The 22,010-nt window shown below is 39.8% G+C and overlaps 1 protein-coding gene and 1 long non-coding RNA gene across 2 annotated transcripts; both read left to right on the top strand.

Annotated features, from left to right (window-relative positions):
• The first annotated feature begins 1,929 nt into the window (after nucleotides 1-1,929).
• LOC129757000 (uncharacterized) lies at nucleotides 1,930-2,640 on the top strand. Its single transcript, XR_008739584.1, has 3 exons — nucleotides 1,930-2,012; nucleotides 2,075-2,214; nucleotides 2,280-2,640. It is a non-coding gene; the product is annotated as an uncharacterized LOC129757000 (long non-coding RNA).
• Nucleotides 2,641-12,064: 9,424 nt separating this feature from the next.
• On the top strand, nucleotides 12,065-20,544 carry LOC129737779 (uncharacterized). The gene is made up of 2 exons (XM_055728942.1): nucleotides 12,065-18,115; nucleotides 19,870-20,544. Exons 1-2 carry the CDS (start codon nucleotides 12,065-12,067, stop codon nucleotides 20,542-20,544), a joined length of 6,726 nt encoding a protein of 2,241 aa, XP_055584917.1.
• Nucleotides 20,545-22,010: the final 1,466 nt, after the last annotated feature.

The raw sequence follows: 22,010 nt of genomic DNA, 5'->3' as shown, positions 1-22,010 counted from the left end.
CATTGCCAAAAGAAAAAGATTTCGTTTAGAGAGCATATCAGCAGCAACATGAGAAAAGGGTATAAAAGACAAAGTAAACAAAATCGGTTTTCTGTGGATTCAAATAGCTCAATATAAGCTCTACTTAACACAAAAACCGTTTGAAGTTTTTCAGTTTTCGTAAGATTTATAATGCAGTTTGAGTAAAGGATCTAAAAAATTTAGAGCCATAAAATGACATTATCCTCACACAGATTGTTTTATACACCCTTTACTCCACAACAAAGCAGATGCAAAACATTAAAAGGGGAATAATGCGGAAAGCTATTCACTCACTCCTATAGCGAGAACCATAAGCCTTTGTCAAAAACTAGGAAAAATTTTATCTCCATCTCACTTACACATATGAGACATACAGTACAAAGCGAAGGGTGTATAAAACATTTAGACGAATTTCATACTCCAGCTAGGGTCTATAAACAATTGCGAGCTATTTTTACATGATAAAACCGTCGTATCGATAAAAACATACTTAGAATGATCCTACGCACCGTTTTGACCATGAAGACTAGGGAGATTCTTCGTGAATTTTAATTAGCGATTTAAAAAAGATTGCAAAATTTTTAAACGCGTTTTTCTCGAAACGTCATATATGAACATAGACCCTTTTCACGTGTTGGTGCTGATATAGTTTCTGCTGCAAATTTCATTATGTTGCTTTTCCTACACCTCAAAAAAAGAAAACTAGCTGAACGCTGTTTTGGTGCGACCTGGAAGTAAATTTTGGGTTATTTATGTTCTGAGTGTTCTCAGCTGTTGACAAAAAAAAATCGACAACAACAGCTGAGTCACTTAGCTAAGAGCCACTAGATGGTGCTGTTTTTAGGCCAATTTTAACGGTTTTAAAATGGCCGACGATTCAAATTCTTACACACGAATTCGCCACATATTTGTTCGGGGCCCGTTCTCTGGTTCTCTGTGTTTTAACTACCATCACCATCATCATCAATTCCAGAATCACCAGCCACGGTTCTCGAATAATCATGGTTATGATGGTAACTTTATGGAGGTGATGGAGGTTTAAGTTTGTTTACATATTAAAATGATAAATTTATTTTAAGAAATACAATGTTCCTACTCTTGCTAGCTTTTATTTCGGAACCAAAATTAAAGGTTCTGAGCCTAGTAAAAACCTATAAAACTTCCGAAATCTAACTTTTTTTAATTGTATACATGAAATAAATGATATAAAATAAACTTTTAATTCTATAATACACAATAATTGAATCGACTACAAATATAATTGAATCAACTGTTTTTGTATAATTAAATTTACTATATATATATAATTGAATCAATCATACAATCAAAGTTGAATCTATCATATTAATGGTAGAATGAAGAAATTCAATCATACATATGTAGTAGAATCTATTATATTTATAGTTGAGTGCGCAAAATCAATCATATCGGTATAATTGAATCTATTATATGCATTGTTGGACTCAAAAAAACAATCCGAAAATCAATTGTATATATAATTGAAAGTTTGATATTTATAGTTAGCCGAGAATTAATCAGAAATATGATTGAATAAAAGTGGGTTATTGTTAAAAATACTATACTTTTTTCTCCGTGTAATGCTACATTCTATTATCTAATCATGTATCAAATATAGTTATACACGCAGAAAAAGAATGGGGAGTCGTTTCTACAAAACGGTTTTGTTATTTTATTTTATATTTTCAATACAGATTTTTCTATAGCTTACACAAAATAGATGCATATAAATAAATTAAAAATATTTTTATTTGCACACACACCCTTTTTACTACTTTGAATTTAAATTTGGTTTATTTTTAAACGGAAAAGAAGTTATTACAATAAACGTGTGAATTAAAAACGATAAATAAAAAAAGAAAAAAAAAAGCGGGAATTGCCTAGGAAGAATCCCATTGCAGTGGCAAATGGTAATTCTCTGGAACTGAGGAGAAAAAAGTTGGTTTAGTTTCCAGTTAAAGTGAGATTTAAAGGTAAAAGTGGATTAATTATTCTTTTTTTATTTTAATTACGTGTTTATTTCTTTTTGTTTCAGGAATGACTGGCGGAACGAGCAGAGATGAATCTAGTGCCAAGAATTGTCAGGCTCGTTCCCATCGATCCCGACGACGGAATGTTCTGTTCAGCCGGCTTATTTTGAAGCTGTGTTGTCCGGTTCTTAAAACTGGGCCATAGGTAAATATAAAAAATACATATCTACATTTGTAAGTTTTTCTAATTAGTTTTATTTATTTTAACAGTGTTAAGTAAATGCCCTGAACAACAGCCTTCCGGCAAATTGGATGCCGTCACGTCAATTAAATTTCCGGGACTCTGGCCGGGATGATCAGCGTTGGCAAATGCCCCTACCTTGGACCGACCTCAAGACCTCGCTCTCCCGATGGTAGCCGGATAGGAAGGTGGAATTGTAACCAATCCCCGCACGGGCTGCTGCAGGACGGGATGCACCGTTGATGGGAACCGGCACTGTGGGATGACAAAACTAATTGTTTTAGTGGTGATATCATGTTGATAATGTTCATATATGAATAAAAAAATAAATTAAATTTGTTCATTCTTTTTTCTTTGGAACCCAATAAATAACATTGATGCAAATAGAAACCAATCTATTTTTGTACTTTCATTTCGAAATACAACTTTTTTGTCTCGATTCGAATTTCTTTTATTTTAGAACCAAAATTATTGTTATTTTGACAGTTATTCACCCTTATTCTTGTTTACGGCGTATCTGTCGTTCGTTCGAACGGATACTTTCGATCGATTTCGAAAAAGCTATTCTTGTTTTCGTTCGAATGCGATACGTTCGATAGGTGTGTTCAACGAAACCCAATCGAAATCAATTGAAATGGATTGACAGTTGATCAGCTGTTTTTCCAATTGACTTCGATCGATTTCTATTAGGCTGTTGAATGAACAGCCATTCACTAATACTAACGCACTGACGCAGTGTTTTCAGATGTAATTTTCTTTATCAGCTTCGTTCAGAATTCGAAAAGGCGGTTTACTCAAGGCAAATTGTAATGAATCCATCATTTTGGCCATATCTCAATAGCAATTCTTTCCCGTATACAAGCTGTCCGAAAAATTTCAGATTAGAAAGTTTGTTGTTCGACTCGAACTTTATAATTAGAATACTAAAAAGGAATTTGTTTAGAATAATGAGCAATTTTTAGGGAAAAGAAAAGCACAAAAGCGAAAAATTGCTGCTATAGGAAAATAATTATTATTTTTAAAACATACAATCATGATATTATGAAATAAAATACAGAGGATCGATAAATTTTATATTTTATTTGACATTTTATCGTATTTTACAACATAGACCAAATTTCACTTTACACACTTCCTATTTATTTACATAGTAGTCACATAGTTGGTCACTTCCTATTTGATTATTATAATAATCCAAGACCGACAGACAGATGTATTGTGAAAATGGAGTCCTAACAGAACAGCACAGAACAGCTACGCCACATCGACCGACATCTCTTTGAGCACCACGGACCAGCACGACTAGCACAGCACCACCGACTCCGGATACCTGGCACAGCCCCACAGACCCAGCATGTCTGACACCACCAGACCAGCGCGTCTAGCACAGCACCACCAATCCAGAATACCTGGCACAGCCATACCGACTCAGAATGACTGGCACAACACCACCGATCCAGCATGGCTGACATAGCACCACCGATCAGCACCACTGACTCCGCACGACTAGCACTGCACCACCGACTCAGCACGACAGGAAACACCGCACCGAATGACACCGCTTTCATTTCTTCTAATAATTTTTTCACAACAAACCAAATCTGCTGTTTTTGACAGCAAACAAATACATATGTGTTAGTGCGATGGAAATCGATCGGAACGAATCCTGCTTCCTAGCTCGATCGGTTTTGACTGGTTTCGATCGATTTCGATTGGCTTCATTGAACGTCAATTGGATTAGTTTCGACCAAAACATTGGCTGAGTGAACATCCATTTACCAATCGAAATCGATTGAAACCAATTGCAATTGCCTGTTGAACAGGCTTGATGTTGGTGTTACCAGATGAAATTCGAAATTTCTAAGCAGCCCTGCTGTATCAAAATGACATTTCTCGTGTGCCAACAAAAGTAAACAACCTGTCTGATTGTGATTTTGTGAAATTTTGATTATCGGACCGGGAAACAGGAACCCCGTAAACGGCCCAGGGACCAGGAAAAAAAGCAAATCAATCAAAGCTCGAGAGGATCAGGCCCACCAATAAAACCTCCAGCAGCATCAGCTATTTTGTGTGATTTCCAGAAGTTCGACAAATCGGTGCCGATACCAGCCTGCGGGGGTGTTGCTATCGCTGTTGCTGCTGAAAAGTTGCCCCGTCGTAGGAAATTGGAATTCGCATAGAAAAAATCGACAAAAATTTAAACTTGTTTAAATAAAGTTTGTATTCTAGAAAATTTTGTTATTTTTGAATTAAAGATATCATTTTGTAACATTGATCTCGAAAAAATTGAATTTTTAAACACCTTTCGACTCTACAACCGGTCTTATTCATTGGCAGAGGTTTCCGTGTCAGTTGGCTCAATTAGGCCTGGATCTATTTTTATGTTTAAGCCAGTCGTTTAAGTACGTATCACATTTTTCTCATTTCTTCTCAAATTTGCACAAAATATGTTATTTTGAACCACCTTTGTATTTTATAATCTGCATTAAATTCCACCAATTGGTTTAAACGGTCATCATTCGTAGCAGTAGACTTGCGTTTGTCAGTCCATAGAAAAAATACTTTCGATCGTAAACGGGAATGCAGTCTTTTGTTCGTACGAACGATGTTCGAAAGATCGAACGGTTCTCTTTCGTTCGAACGAAAACAAGAATGCAAAACTGCAAAACTTACGAACGAATGCCATTCGATCGAAAACAAGAATAAGGGTGATTATGGATCATTTTTAAAAAGGGGCTATTTCATTTTCAATCAAACGATAATTTTAAATCGAATCGATGTTTTTTGTCAGTGTTATCAAAAATATATTTGTGCTTTTTCCCAACCAAAATTTTTATTATTTTTGGCCGAAATCTTATTATTTTTAAAATATATTTTTCTGCGTGTAATTATTATGACAAGTTCTTTATAAGAAAAATCTTTAGATTTTTGACATATTATTATTTGTTATGGAAAAAAAATTATAGTTAATAGTGATACAACGTTAGATTCAAAATGTAATTTCAATTTTTTTAAATACCAACAACATCTTTTGATATTCTTTTCTAAATTTTACTCATGCTGTTGAGCTTTGAGTTGAGTTTAACTTGTTGCATCCATTTAAAAAATACTTTTTTTTTACCAATTTATATACATCCACAAATATTGTACATATTTTAACCCGTTAACCGAACGAATCTATACCGGGTTTGATCTATTCGTGCACTTTAAATTATCTCATGGGACGATAAAAAGATGAAATACAAATTAATCTCCAGTGACCATTTTTTTAAATTTTAAATTTTTTTTTTCGTTTAAATTCCATTTTTTTAAAGTATACTATACTGTAGTCTCTTCTTAATTGTTTCATAGTTCTTCAAGAATGAATAATTATTTAAACTTATTCAAAAAAAAGGAAAAAACTTTTAAAAAAATTCAATCTGGCATCACTGAGTGGTTGGATGCGCTCTTTCAAAACATTTGTTTTGTTTTGCCCGGGCAAATTTATCCGCGTTTCGTCGTTTCACCGGCGTTTCAAATCATGGATCTGTTTGAGAAAGAACCAGCCCCCAGTAGTCGGGCCCGATTGCATCGGTTCTTTTTAAGCTATCGGAACATCAAGTAAGTTTTGATACATTTGTGGTCTGTAACCTTAATAGTTAATTGATTGACAAATTTTTAATATTAGTTCCCGCACAATCGTGAACCCAAGGGACGATAGCGCTGGAACAGCGGTAGCACCTTTTCGCTATGGCCGGATGGGACCGTCACTGGAAATCTGCCTTTGGACAATGGACTTGCGGTACCAGACTGTACAGGAACAACGATAGAACAACAGGAACAACGATAGCACCTCGCTGCACCTGTTGTCGGATGGGATCTTTACACATTTTAGGCGGATGACCGTATCCGATCAATTCCAATTAGATGAAAATGTAAGTAAACTGAATAAATAATGTCAAATAATCAAACAAAAATATTTCCATAACAAAAATCCGAAAACCCTCTATAAAAATATGCACTTGTGTGCGTGCCATGTTCCCGTATGTATGATTCTATTAAACGTATGCATACCTTCGGAAGTAACATTTTGTCGAATCGTTATATACCTTTTCTGGAAATGTTCGGTTACAAGATTACTTTAAGAATAACTGTAAGGAAAACAGTTTGATGACCAGAATACGTTTTCCACGTGTGGTTTTTAGACGTTGTCTCAACTGTTTGCAGAACAGTTTGTTACAGTTACATTTATACTTGGTTCATTGTTGATCATGAATCAATTCGGAAAAATACATGTCTAAAGCATACCAAAAGAAAAAACCGTCAAATCAAATTTGAGAAAAAATTACACTCAGTGTAGCTCCACGCAGAAAAATATATTTTAGAAACAATAAGATTTCGGCCAAAAATAATAAAATTTTTGGTTGGGAAAAGGCACAAATATATTTTTGGTAACCCTGATTAAAAATATCGATTTAATTTAAACTTATCGTTTTATTGGAAATAAAAATACACCCTTTTTAAAAATGAATCAAAATTTCTATCGAAATAAATATTTTTTTGGGTAAAACGCATAAAATTTTCTGGAATCAAGAGAATGAGAAACCGAATCGAAATAACAACAGTTTCAAGGTTTGAAATAGTTTTATTTTAAATTAAAATGAAAAGCAGATGAATTTGGTTTCAAATTTATTTTAAATAGTAAGGATTTTCATAAAAGTTTATTAAAAAAAACCACCAAAATAACATTTTGTTACTTTATTTACTTCGGTTTTCACTTATATTCTTCCGATGGCATCCACTCTGGAGTTTTGCCTGCTTCGACTTGCACGAAAGATGGGAGGGAAATGCAAAAAACCCATCTCTTAGAGTTGGCCTGCCGTTCATTTTCCTGAAAACAAATTATTATAAAAATTATAAATCTACAATAAATCTCAAATCTCTTGAATATCTCACCTTAATCGAAGTATAAGGATCCATAAGGAATGAATCCAACGCTCCTTTGGGAACTCCGGGCCAGACCCCCAGCACAAAGAACTCAAGCTCCGTTCCTCTTTCAATTTACAAAGAATATTTTTCCACGCACTTTTTTTTTCTTTTTTTTTTACTTATCGTTTAAAAGTTACACGGTCATTGAAAACAATTCTTTTTCGTTTTAAAACAAACCAGATTTCAAATAAAAGTAGTAAAAAATGTGAGTGTACGAATAACAATATTTTTCGTTTATTTGAATTCAGCTTTTTTCTGAAAAGTATTGAAAAATCTGAATTAATAGTATAAAATTAAACAACAATACGTTTTGTTGAAACCAATCCCCGTTCTTTTTCTGCGTGTCGAAATAAGAATCAGCAGAACCACCCTGTAATTGCCAACCAAGAAAAAACGAAAAACCAACCATATTAGGATATATTGACAAATTTACACGAACACCACCTTAGCAGGAGGCCTCAGCCCTAACCTCAAACCATGGGAGAACAGAATCGATTTTTGAGAAGGGCGCATGATAAACGCGTTTCTCCGGTACTCATATCGAAAAATTCGCCCTGTGGAAAAACGATACACGGTGTTCGTGTTTTGATTTTTTTGGGCGTTCAGGGTTCCCGCATAATTAAAAACAGTTGGGGATATAGTACTAACGATTAACTTAATATATTGGTAGCAGTACCAGTATGAAATATCTTCCAAGTATCATTTCATTATACATGTTCAAAATTTTATTACCTCAATAAATTATGACAGGATCGTATCAGTGACAGTGACAATATGATATATGATTTAGTAAGTATAGTATAATAAGAGAATAAAAATTTGCAACCTTTGAATATTGTCTCTGGACCTTATCCAGGACTCTAACAGTGTACGACAAAGTTTCCTTATATTTTCTTAGCATTAGACATTAAATTAAAAAAAACATGAATTGAACGATATTGTTGTAATCTTTATGAATCATAACATAAATAATCATTAATTATCGGCATCACCAACATCATAACAGAATGCATTGATTTTGTGAGCCGATATCGTCTGACATAAAATGAACCCTAACCATAACAGTTATTTCAAAGTGTAGTTGTGAACACCAGCATACCTGCAACAAATACTGTGACAACATTGTATGAGTTAGACAAGTCGCTATCATTTCACCTCTTGCGGATAATAACTAATATTGTTATTTTAAGATGTAGTTGTGAGCTTATGCATTTTTTCGCTCTTGGGTTCAGCATCTGCTAATTTTCACTTCACTTCGTTAAAATTTGTGTCGGCAACCCCACGCCAGGTTCGGAACTGAAAACTGTGTTCAAAATGGCTCCGAAAAAAAAGAATCACGCTGAGAAAAACACACAGAACGCGAAAAGTAAGTAAAACTATATTATATTATCGATAAAAACTAATGAGATTAAATAAAACTAATGAAATTACAGAAACAAAGATCTCTGCTGAGCGGAGAGCGGAAAAAAAAATCTGCTGAAAGGCTGAACAATGAAGATCTGCATGATTTTTTCCTCATCAGTGTAGAAAGAACTGATATCAGAGTAGAGATATTGCACTCAATCCATGTATAATATCAGAAATAAAAAATAAAAACATCAACATTTTAATTTTTTAATTTTATTTTATTTTTTGTGGGAAAGAATTGGAACTATATTGGTTATGGTACAGGGAAGCTCTTTTTAAAAATATTTTACAATATGCGGAACGTATGATTGAGCGTTATTTTTACTACAAACTACTATAAGCAAACTATATCCATTGAAGTTGATGAAATCTATGATTTTGTATTCCAACGTAGCTAGAACATTCAGGTAGATTGTTTTGCTCGCCAAAAGTGGATGATATTTTAACCGTATCCAATAATGTAGCATGAAATATTTGTTCGAAAAAATCGCTCTTTTTGAATGGTAAACATGCTTAACAGCCCTTTCCCCATATGGTACTTTAACAGATAATCATAATACAGATTGTTAATATGGTCTGTGTTATTGTACATATACTGTTCACTTTACAATAAACGATAACGTTTAGAGACAATATAGAATATTCTCTATATATTGTAATTGATTATGCGGGTTGCCAAGTGCATTGATATTTGGAAAATGATTGTACTTTTTAATTGCATTTTTATTGAAAAACCTTTTCATAAGTACTGAGAATTTGCAATATTCCTGTAGATTTCTAGAAAAAAATGAAATGCAATTAAATGCATAGAAATTGATTGCAACATTTATCTGAACGGAATAACAACTTCCTGTATCCCACACTTAAACGATGTAGCGAATTATGTGGATTTGTTTTTAATAATCAGAGCATGCAGGGGATTATTTTCAAAGTCAACATAAACGGGCTTTCATTAAATTACTTTTTCTGTAACAGTTAATGATTTGGCATTCGTTTAGAAGATAGAAACAAATTTTGAATCTATCAAGCAGTATATGAAAACATATTTCAGATGTTTTGAATTCACCTTGAAAATTCATTAGAAAAATATGGCTTATCTTCATCCATTTTGGGAGGCCATATAATGAATTCAAACGTTTAGCTGTTGACATTTAAAAAAATCTATTCAGTTCAGAAATATTATAATTAGTTGAAATCAAACAAATACTGATTTTAGTAACGCACCTCCCGCATAAATGAGGATTGTATCCAAACGATTTCCTAAATAGTCAATCGACGATTTGATAAAGCGTAAAAAAACGTTTAGTAAACGATTATTTAAACCGTGAGATTAATTGGCTGAATCGTGAATTCCAAATTCACAGTGTTTTTAATATGTCGTTAGGTTATGTAATTGTTAAAAACCGTTAAAACATTTGTATGGGAGAACTTTTCTTCAAACCGTTTGGTAAAGGTTGAAGAACCGATTGTGCGTAGCATATTTAGAACATCGAACTGTAGTTGTTAAAGTTATTTTATAGAGCTTTCATACCTAACACGTTTACATTAATAGTTCTGTTACGATTTGACTTTTACTTCAATCAAACGTTATGCAAACAGTTTTGGGAACCGTTCGTGAAAAGAGCACGCACACAAACGCAAATATTTTTCGTAACGCATATAAGGAATTTTTCGGATAAGAATTTGAAATTATGAATTTCATTTTTTTATTGAATAATTTATTAACATTACCAACTCACTTGTTCACCTGACCATTTTTGTTTTCCTCTTGTTGACGTTTCAACTAGCACGACCTGTTGTAAGTTACGGCACTGGTTCCGGTGTCAGCGCCATTCCTGTGCGTAGATGATCGGTACAGATTTTCGTCTGCATCAATGGAGTTGCCGGAATGAACAGCAATCTATAATTTCCACCAAGAAGGAAGGGTCCGAAGCTGAAGTAATCCATAATAGTCTCCGTTTTCGTAGTGCGGAGTATTGGGGGGTTCCAGTAGCATAACCTGAAACATATAAGTATACGGATAATCGGATTTTTTTTTAAGAATTTTAATTTTACATACCTGCATTGCATTCATTTAAATTTGAATGCCCTGGGACGCTAATTTCACCTGCTCCAGCAGATTCAGCTCCGAATATCCACGCCAAGACGCCAATCGATACGAATTATTTAGTAAAAAAAATCAACCCGCGCGCGCGCAACAAAACAAAATAACTGCTTGCGGCAGTGGTGCCAGGTTAAGTGTTTTATCAATATTTGTACAGATATAAATTAGAATGCAAAATTTAAATGTAATCTTTTTAGATGAGCAGGATTATTTTATATTTGTTAGTTAAAGTTTATAATGTTATGGACGTATAACAAGCTATAAATTCAATTATGAATGAATCAATTCAAATCAAAATTAAAAAACGAGAATTGTATACGCAATGTGAACGCAAATTCAATGTTTCTATGTCGCTTGCATCTATGCTAAATGACATAGGATACAAAGTTCTCGCAAATATCTTTAAAAAACGCTTGCTGTCGATAACAGCAACCAGAACAACAAACAACATTGATATTCCGAGCTGTACCCCCAACTGGAGAGAAAAATCAGATGTAATGTAATGACTGGAATTTACGACTAGACTATTAAAATGCTTGCTCACATGATTTTCATGATGCATGTTTGATTCTTTTAGACTCGTTGTTTTGTACTAATTAAATAAAATGTAGAATAATGTGCATTTTCTAGGAGAGATCGGAAGGATATTGTTGAGCGTGTAAAAACTGCGCGACTTGGCAGCCCCGTCGGAAAGTGAGCTAAATACATCAACAAGAACGGGGTAAACAAAATAGAGAAAAAAGACCGGCAAAAACAGGGAATCGATTTGGATAGCTTGTGTAGCAAAGGGCAGTTTTCAAATTGTTAATTTTCTAAAGTGTTTACCGATTAAAAGGCAGGAAGTGATTTACTGTTCATCTATATTATACAGTCTACAAGACAAATCGTAAGTGTGAAACAAGATTACACAAGAAATTTTCTCTCAACTTGTAATTATATCCACTAGGTCACTTCAAGTGAATCTAACCTGCAAAGGCATAATTCCGAGTCTCGGATCGTTAAAATCAACTATCGTTATTTACAATATTGTACCGTAAGTAATTTATTTAAAATATTAATTGGTTTGCCTAGCTGTAATACAAAATTTGTTAACTAAGGTTTCGAGACTAAATAAGCGAAATAGTCATTCGTTTCCTGATCCATCATAAGATACGTGAGTGCCCGAGTAGAAGAAAACTAAATGTAAGTTTGTTTGAATCTAGTTTAAAGTTTAAAATACTCACAAAATAAAATCTATTTTAGCTTCAAGCTGCTAAAAACTTAAGACGCTGCTTTGAGGATTATTTCTTTTTCCGAACACTTGAAGATTTACAATCTTCCGGACATAACCTTGAGATGTCGGATCCGGCGAATGATACGCTCAAGAATGTGGAGAAATCGGTCAACAATCACAACTGCATGTATTGCGAGGCAGTTGATAGTGAAGATGACATGGTCCAATGCGACATGTGTAACTTTTGGAGCCACTATCAATGCGCGGGAGTTACCGATGCAGTGAAGAGTGTGCCATGGAACTGCACGAAATGCAGTAACTTGTTGCACGTTCCCAAAATAAGGAAACCAATTAAAAAGAACGTTTCCAAACGGACGGGAAGTGCGAAAAGCGATGTCGGAACGGAGCTTCGAGAAGGTCGGCCATCGATTCAAGAATCTCTGAGCCTTCTCGAACAAGAATCGGCTGCGATCGAGCAGCAACTGCAGGAGGAAAAAATGCTGCACGACAGACGCTTGGAATTGGAGAGATCGGTGAACGAGAAAAGGCGTGCACTGCAACAAAAGATGCAGGAGGAGAAACTTCGCCAGGAGAAGCTGCAACTGGAACAGCAGTTGGCGGACCACAAGGACTTCTTGATCCGGCAGAAGCAGATGCGCGACCAGTTCCGGAAAATGAAAGCCGATCTGAGTCAGGAGTTTGAGAGCGAAGAAGAGGACAGCGATCCGGATGTTGGTTCCGCGAAGACGAAGGCGTGGGTAGAGACGCAAGAAGATCCCCGCGGAGCTTACCCCAAGAAGCCGGCAGCAGCGCCAAGGAGTTTCCCTCTCACTGTGCGTAACGCGTTGGTGGAACGGCATGGCGAGACAGATTCGGAACAGAGCGGGATGGGACGCCAACGCAAACACGAACCATTGGCGACGTCATCGAAAGGCGAGGCTCAAGCGGAGAAGAAGAAGAATGTGGATACCGACCATCGTTTCAAAGAGCTGTTGGAGCATTATTTGAAGGCAAATGGATCGCAACAGGAGCCGGAAGCATCCGAACCAGAAGAGTCTGAGCTAGAAAAGCTTGAACAGGCTTTGATTAGGAAGTTGTTAGAACGTAACACGTTAGGACGAGCTTGTAGTGTAAGTTCAGGGCCGACTAAAGAACAGTTGGCTGCACGACAAGCTGCGTCCAAACATCTTCCTACTTTTCGAGGCGAGCCAGAGGTGTGGCCCCAATTCATCAGCTGCTTCGAATACACCACGGAGGCGTGTGGGTACACAAATACCGACAATTTGAAGAGACTTCAAGACAGCCTTCAAGGACTAGCCAAGGAAGCAGTTCAAAGCCGGTTGCTCATGCCTGAGTCGGTGCCTGAGGTCATCGAAGATCTGCGTCAACTGTTCGGTAATCCGGAAAAGCTGTTGAAGTCACTGATGGCGAAAGTACGGAAGGTACAAGCCCCTCGAGTGGACAAGTTAGAGTCGTTCCTGTACTTCGGGATCACGGTAAAGCAGTTGTGTGATCACCTTGTTGCGGCCAAGCTACACGACCACTTGAGCAACCCCATGCTGGTAGCGGAACTCGTCGATAAGCTGCCATCCGATTATCAATTGGATTGGGTACGCTTTAAGAGAGGTAGGACTGATCTTCCTCTTCGTATGTTTGCTGATTTCATGAAGGGAATCGTGTCGGAAGTTTCTGAGGTGGCTGACTTCAACGGAGAGCAGAACACTGCGGTTGCGGAAGGACGGCGAATGTACAAAAGGAAGGAGCGCGTGAATGCCCACGACACTAAAGTGTTTCCGGTCGTGCAGAATACGATGCCGGCGAGAACGAGAAAGCCCTGCCCGATGTGCAATCGCACAGACCACAAACTAAGGTTCTGTGACGATTTTGCGTCACTTTCATTACCGGATCGTCAAAGGTTGGTTGATAGACTCAAGCTGTGCAACATTTGTCTGTGTGACCATGGGAAGATGAAGTGCACCTTCAAAGTACGGTGCGAGATACGGAGCTGCAAAGGAAATCACCACACGCTGCTGCACAGGCACGAGGAAGCAGTTAACGTTACCGTAGCGGAGTGCAACCCACATTACAATGTCGATCGGTCAGTAATCTTCAGAATGATACCGATTACTTTGCATCATGGAGGAAAGGCGGTTCAAACCTTGGCGTTCCTGGACGAAGGAGCTTCAACAACACTTGTTGAGAGCTCTCTAGCAGATTCGTTGGGCGTCGAGGGAACTCCGGAACCCCTGGTCATCGTGTGGACAGGAAATGTTAAGCGGAATGAAGATAGTTCGAGGAAAATCGACCTGCTGGTATCTGCCGTGGATTCTCGTAGAAAGTTCATGATGTCGTCTGCCCACACTGTCGGAGAATTGAAGCTGCCTCTACATAGGGCCTGTTACAGAAGTATCGTAGATAAATATCACCACTTAGATGGAGTTCCTTTGTCGAGTACCAAAATGGAAGTTCCCAGAGTACTTATCGGCCTCGACAACCTTCATCTATTCGCTCCTCTGGAGTCCAAGGTTGGTGCACCAGGAGAACCGATAGCCGTACGTTCAGCGTTGGGTTGGGCAATCTACGGTCCTGATTCTCGACTGGAGCAGCAGCAGAATCACTATTTGAACCATCATCTTGTTCAAAGCTTGAACAATCGTCAGCTTCACGATCTGATGGCGGAGCAGTACGCTCAGGAAGAGCTTCAGATAGCACAAGGCAACCCCATAGAATCGGAGGAGATCCGGAGGGCCCGTGAGACCCTGGAATCGACAACTGTCCGAGTAGGAGACCGCTTCGAAACGGGGCTACTTTGGAAGCAGGAGCCTGTTTTTCCAGATAGCTATCCGATGGCGCTAAACCGACTGAAGAGCCTGGAACGACGTTTTCAACGAGAGCCGCATATGAAGCAGAACGTGAACCAGCAGATTGAATACTACCTGACCAAAGGCTACTGTCATAAGGCCACGGCAGAAGAGCTGAAAAGTACCAATCCTTCTTCCGTGTGGTATCTTCCTCTTAATGTCGTGCTGAATCCTAAGAAACCGCATAAGGTACGTTTGGTGTGGGACGCGGCGGCCAAATCGCAAGGTGTTTCACTCAATTCTTTCCTGCTCAAAGGCCCCGATCTATTGGCATCACTTCCGGCGGTCATCAGCAAGTTTCGAGAGCGACGAGTTGCAGTGGGAGGTGACATCAAAGAGATGTACCATCAGCTCAGGATTAGAGAGGCAGATAAGCAGGCGCAAAGGTTTCTTTTCCGGTTCCCGGAAGACGATCATCCTACCGTTTTCGTCATGGACGTGGCCACCTTCGGCGCTGCCAGTTCTCCATGCTCGGCGCAATACGTCAAGAACCTGAATGCCCAGCAGTTTTCCACTCGCTATCCAGCAGCAGCACAGGCCATCGTTCACCGCCATTATGTCGATGACTACTACGACAGCTTCGACACCGAAGAGGAAGCCATCGAGCGAACCAGAGAGGTACGTTGGATCCACTCGAAAGGTGGATTCGAGATCACCAACTGGACGTCTAATTCTACAGCTGTTCTTCGAAGTTTGGGAGTGGGTGGTGGCTCCAGAGAGTCAATCCATTTGAACCAAGACAAGGTGACGGATTACGAACGAGTTCTCGGCATCATGTGGGACACACAGAACGACGTGTTTTCCTTTGCGGTGCCCACAAACGTAGCGGCTACAGAGGCAGAACCACCAAAGAAAAGGGGAGTCCTGAGCACGGTCATGTCGCTGTTCGATCCAATCGGCCTGTTGGCTCCATTTACGGTGTTGGGAAAGATGCTCATGCAAGACCTGTGGCGAGCGGGTTGCGACTGGGACCAGCGTATCGACGGAGAGTGCCTGGATAAGTGGCGACAGTGGGTCGCAATGTTTTCTCTGGTCGAGGGTGTTCGGATTCCAAGATGCAACTTTGGATCGACACCTTCTGACCGATTTGGCCAAATACAGCTACATATCTTCAGTGATGCCGGGGAGAATGCGTACGGAAGCGTCGCGTATCTACGGATTTGTGTGGAAAATACTGTAAAATGTTCGTTGGTGATGGCTCGATCGAAAGTAGCACCGATAAAACTTCTTTCCATTCCACGGCTTGAACTGAAAGCAGCAGTCTTGGGAGCGCACCTGAGTCACACCGTTAAGAACAACCATTCCCTTCCTATTCATCAAATTTTCTACTGGAGTGATTCTCGAACTGTTCTCTCCTGGATTCAAAGCGACCAACGTCGTTATCAGCCGTTCGTCGGCTTCCGTATCGGAGAAATTCTGAGTCTCTCCAAGCTGACAGACTGGCGCTACGTTCCAACCAAGCTAAATGTAGCAGATTCGCTCACCAAATGGGGTCGTCTTCCGGATCTCTCGAGCGAAGGTTCATGGTTTCGTGGCCCGGAGTTCCTGTACCAGCAGCCGTCGGAATGGCCTCAACAGAATCTTCCCGCTGCAAATACACGAACAGAAATCAAGGCAATACACCTTTTTCACGGTGTTGAGCTTCCAAGTTGCTTTATCGACGTGACTAGATTTTCGAAGTGGAATGTTGCAGTTCGCACCGTGGCGTGCATTTTCCGATTCATCTCCAACTGCCGGCGCAGAGCAGCTGGCAAATCCATCGAAGCAGTCCTTTCGACTCCAAAGCTTAAAAAGCTCATCAAGGTTGAAATTCCTTTTGTAGTGGTTCCGTTGCGGCAAGACGAGCATCGATGTGCTGAAAATACTCTCTTCAAGTTGGCTCAGAGCGAGTCGTACAGCGACGAAATCAAGATATTGAAGAAGAATGCAGAATTACCTTTTCAAAATTGGTTTCCACTAGAAAAGTCCAGCCCTCTCTACAAGCTTGTGCCTTTGATCGACGCCGATGGTGTGTTGAGGATGGAAGGTCGTTCTGAAAAGGCAGAGTTCCTCCCTTTCGATCTTCGCTTTCCGATAATTCTACCAAGATCTCACTACGTTACGGATCTTTTAATTCAACAATACCATGAAAGGTTTGGGCATGGATTTCGAGAGACGGTGAAGAATGAAATCAAGCAACGTTTTCTGATTAGCGGTCTTACCAATTTGATAAGACGAACTGAACGAAGCTGCGTGTGGTGTAAGGTCCGAAAATGTCTGCCGAAGAATCCACGAATGGCTGCACTTCCTGTACAAAGATTAACTCCATTTAAACGTCCATTTAACTTCGTGGGCATTGATTACCTGGGTCCTGTTGAAGTCGTCGTCGGCCGCCGCAGAGAAAAACGCTGGGTTGCGGTGTTCACGTGCATGGTTGTTAGAGCGGTGCATTTGGAAGTAGTCCACAGTCTTACCGCGCAATCATGCATCATGGCGATCCGCCGTTTCATCAGCCGCCGAGGTCCAGCCTCCGAATACTTCACAGACAACGGGACGAACTTCCGAGGTGCGAGTAAGGAGATAATCCAACGGGTACGAGAAATTGATGCTGTTTGTGCCGATGAATTTACGACTGCTATCACGAGTTGGCACTTCATCCCACCTGGAACACCCCACATGGGAGGGGCGTGGGAAAGGATGGTGCGCTCGGTGAAGCAAGTCATGGCCGCTTTGGACGACGGGCGTCGATTGAACGACGAAATCCTCCTGACTACGCTTGCTGAAACTGAGGACATGATCAACAGCCGGCCCCTAACTCTTGTAACCACGGACTCAGTGATGGGTGCACTTTGTCCAAATGTCTTCCTGCGAGGTTCAGATCCCAACGAGCCGCATGAAGTCATTCAACCTACGCATCCTGCAGAAGCACTTCGCGATGCTTACAAGAGATCGCAGCAGCTGTCCGACGAGTTATGGAAGCGGTGGATTAGAGAGTACGTGCCGACAGTCAATCAAAGGTCCAAGTGGTTCTCCGAAACAAATCCTCTAAAGAAAGGGGATCTCGTATACGTGGTCGAAGGCAGTCGACGCAAAGCATGGGTTCGAGGAGTCATCGAGGAGCCGATCGTTTCTGGTGACGGAAGAGTCCGTCAAGCTTTGGTACGCACAACTGGTGGTGTTTTTCGACGTGGAACGGCGAATCTGGCGGTACTAGAGATTGCTGACAGAGTCCAGACGGTGGGTCCAGAGAGTGCCGCTCATCATGCAACTTCTGATACTGGTGGTAACGCTGATCCGGTGGCTCCAGAGAGTGAATCCGGACCAGGTTTACGGGTGGGGGACTGTTGAGCGTGTAAAAACTGCGCGACTTGGCAGCCCCGTCGGAAAGTGAGCTAAATACATCAACAAGAACGGGGTAAACAAAATAGAGAAAAAAGACCGGCAAAAACAGGGAATCGATTTGGATAGCTTGTGTAGCAAAGGGCAGTTTTCAAATTGTTAATTTTCTAAAGTGTTTACCGATTAAAAGGCAGGAAGTGATTTACTGTTCATCTATATTATACAGTCTACAAGACAAATCGTAAGTGTGAAACAAGATTACACAAGAAATTTTCTCTCAACTTGTAATTATATCCACTAGGTCACTTCAAGTGAATCTAACCTGCAAAGGCATAATTCCGAGTCTCGGATCGTTAAAATCAACTATCGTTATTTACAATATTGTACCGTAAGTAATTTATTTAAAATATTAATTGGTTTGCCTAGCTGTAATACAAAATTTGTTAACTAAGGTTTCGAGACTAAATAAGCGAAATAGTCATTCGTTTCCTGATCCATCATAAGATACGTGAGTGCCCGAGTAGAAGAAAACTAAATGTAAGTTTGTTTGAATCTAGTTTAAAGTTTAAAATACTCACAAAATAAAATCTATTTTAGCTTCAAGCTGCTAAAAACTTAAGACGCTGCTTTGAGGATTATTTCTTTTTCCGAACAGATATTATCATAAATGTGTACGGATATATCTGGCATCTCTGATCGGCGTTTCGTTCATTTTTGACGTAAATATGGCAGAAGAAATGGACGATATGGGTAACGATTAGAGATCATTTTGACGATTAGAGAAATATTGAAGGAAATCGTTCTTACCATTCTTTTACCTTTCTAGATACCATCACTTTTTACGTGAACGTTCATGTTTTGTTTTTATCGTTCTCGAGGTAAAGTTTTATAGAACAGCTACGTTTACAGAGACAATCACTATTTCTGAAGCCGTGGATGTATAGTATGGACTGTTTCAGATATAGTTTTTTAGTATGCGGGCTAGCATCACTGGTGAGGCCGCCAACAAATCAAAGTTTGAGGTTATGGCTGAGGCCAATTTTTCGCCAATACTATCGTCCGTATATACCCTTATAAGGCATTTCCCGACTTGTCAACCGAACAGCTGATTCCTCATTTTTACAATTTTCGGCATCTGGTGGTAGGGTAAAAATAACAACAACACTACGCATGTTCAATGGTCCGACAGTAACGAAACCAAATTGGCAGTGCTTTAGTAATGATTATGCAAAATTCTTAATTTTTTAAACTAGCCTAAATTAAAAAATTGTAGGCATGACATACTTTGAAGGTAATGTTGATGTTATGTGATGTTAATTTGAATAAATTATAACTTTTGAAGAAATAATTTAACAGTGCTAATCTCCCAAGTTCAAAATGGCGACCAGTAAGTGTTTACATTTTTCAAAACAAAAACAAAATGCTACCCTACCACCATCTGTCTCAGGAAATACTCTATTGACACTTGAGACGACCCGGGAAAAAACCAAAGCACCTTCGATCATTTCCGTTTGAGTGCGCGATAGTGGTGGCAGCGTGTGGCGTCAGCAGAAAAGAGTCTGGTCACTACATCGACCTGCAGCACACGCCAAAGGCACGTTCGCTAAAACCGCACCAGCGGACAAGCGTCATCACGGGCAAACGTGGCGTACCTGCCAAAGGTACGGAAAGCTAAAAGAAATTCGGCAGCAAAAAAGCCCCTCAGAAAAGGGGCTTTTTGTCTTGCTTTCTTTTCTTTTTTTCTCAAGCGACTGGTTGAGTTGGCAGCAGGGCCGAATTGCTACAGGCCAAAGAGGTTCCGACGACGGATAAAAAGCAGTGTCGGCAACCAGCAGTGTTCGGAAGTGCGGTGCCCAACCTCCTACTGGCATTTCCGGAAAGTTAGGCAGCAACATCCAACTCGAATCGGCCAGCAGCTCCCGGCCAAGTTCGCTGAGTGTGTCATCCACAGCCAGGTTACCGAAAGCAGCAGAATCCGGATGCCCGGTTCCCGGTCCCCTGCTCGCATCCGTGAATCTTCGCATCAAGCCAGCGGCACCCAACCACCTGCGGGCACTTCCAACAACACGAGCGATCTCCGCATGATTCAACGAAGTGCCGTTTCACGTCCAGTTAGGCGGCAATCTCCGACCCGAGTCGTCCAGCATCTACCGGCCAAGTTCGCTGAGTGTTTCGGCAACAACCAGTTCACCGAAAGCAGCAGAATCCGGATGCCCGGTTCCCGGTCCCCTGCTCGCCCCCGCAGATCATCGCATCAGGTTGGCGAAAAGCGTCCTGTGAGGTTCGTGGACTTCATCGCAGCCAGCCAGCAGAACCGGAAAATGATTTCTGTTGCGACACTTTGTGTGGTGATGACACTGCGGGCGAACAGGATCATCGACGGAGAGAGTTCCAGCGAAGCAGTTCATGTGTTGAGTGAGTAGCCAAATATTCTGCCCTATTCTAAAGTTTGAGGTTGCAATATGCAAGAAAATCTTCATAAATAATTACAAAAATGATTTGACAATAAAAGTTAAAGATATAGACATGTAAAAATTTGAAATTGTCTTCATTCGAAGCAAATGTGAACTTTATTTGGTTGGACATCTGAGCTAGCCTGGCAAGGAAGAAGAAAACTTCAATCTTCTTTTCCTTTAAGCAAAATTTACTTCTTACATTGGCACCCAACGTTAAAAACCCACACAGCACAACAGAAAATTTTGGTTTTTTGATGGTTTTTCCTCCTCATCGTTAATTTTCGAAATCTTGTTAAGATTTCATTGCTTGGTTCGTCATTGGATTTATGTTTCGATTTTGCTGCTTCAAAGTAAGTAGCATTTAGAGCTATCGTCATAATAAGTACAATACAAAGTAAGTAAATTATATTTAAGATGGATTTTTCGTTGCTATCAGAAGAGGAGATCGCTTACGAATTAGCGTTGCGACACATTTTGAATGTGAATTCACTCACACATCGCAGCAAAGTGTTGCGTTTAAAAGCACTTGTTCAAGAAGAACAAATTAAGGACTTGTTTCACAATAGTTCGATTCATGTTATGAGTCCAACAATAAATATTGAGAATTGCACAGTTGGCATTAAAGATCTACAAACTTTTGCCGATTTAGCTTGCAAAACAAATAACAACCAGGATCTTAAAATAGCTAGAGCTAGATTGCTCCATTATGACCAAAGATTGAAAATCATAGATCCACCAAATTATCTTATTGATATCCTCACTTCCCTTCAGTCAATTGTAAGCGAATTGCTTAAAAAAGTGCGTGCGCATATTGAAAACGGTGCTAGTGCAAACTCAAGTTTAGTGGCAGTGGAAGAAGAAGGAGTCGGAGGAGAAAACAGTCTTGCTGAGATTTTCAACGCTTCAACAAGCATTCAAAATACGACAATTCAGGCAGGTTCACCACTCAACACAATCCGAGGTCGAGGGCGAGGAGTTTCGCCACATCAACAGACAGGAGCCGTTCCAAAGCAACGAGTGTTGAACAACGACTTCGAAACCAGCAACCCTCAACACCTTCTCCACAATCCTCATGCGCAACAACAACGAGTTTTGAACAACAATGCATCTGCATTCAACCGTGATCAACAACTACAGCAATCAACTGAAGACAACAACGAAGGTAATCGACGTAACTTCAGATCAACACAGGCAGGAAACAGCAGCACGGAAAGAGAGCGTTTCGACGATCTTAGGAACGAGCTCTTGAACAACCTGTTGCAGCTACAACTTCAGCCACGCAGAAATGACGAGAATAGCAGGATGCAGAAAGCGATACACCACTGGCGTTTCTTCTTCAAGGGGCGCGAAGACGTCGAGAATCTCAACACGTTCCTGGATCGAGTTGAAAGCTTTGCGGTTTCGGACGATATTTCCGATGAGGTGTTGCTGTC

This window comes from Uranotaenia lowii, chromosome 1, assembly GCF_029784155.1.
Source record: "Uranotaenia lowii strain MFRU-FL chromosome 1, ASM2978415v1, whole genome shotgun sequence".
NCBI lineage: Eukaryota > Metazoa > Arthropoda > Insecta > Diptera > Culicidae > Uranotaenia > Uranotaenia lowii.
The sequence above is the reverse complement of the archived record's forward strand: the minus strand, read 5'-3'. Positions and strand labels throughout refer to the sequence as shown.

What these genes read in the sequence shown, in the direction of transcription:
- LOC129737779 (XM_055728942.1), top strand. Translation starts at nt 12,065, where the DNA reads ATGTCGGATCCGGCGAATGATACGCTCAAGAATGTGGAGAAATCGGTC. An exon ending in AATCCGGACCAGGTTTACGG is followed by an intron (nt 18,116 to 19,869) that starts GTGGGGGACTGT and finishes TTTTTTCTCAAG; the next exon opens with CGACTGGTTGAGTTGGCAGC.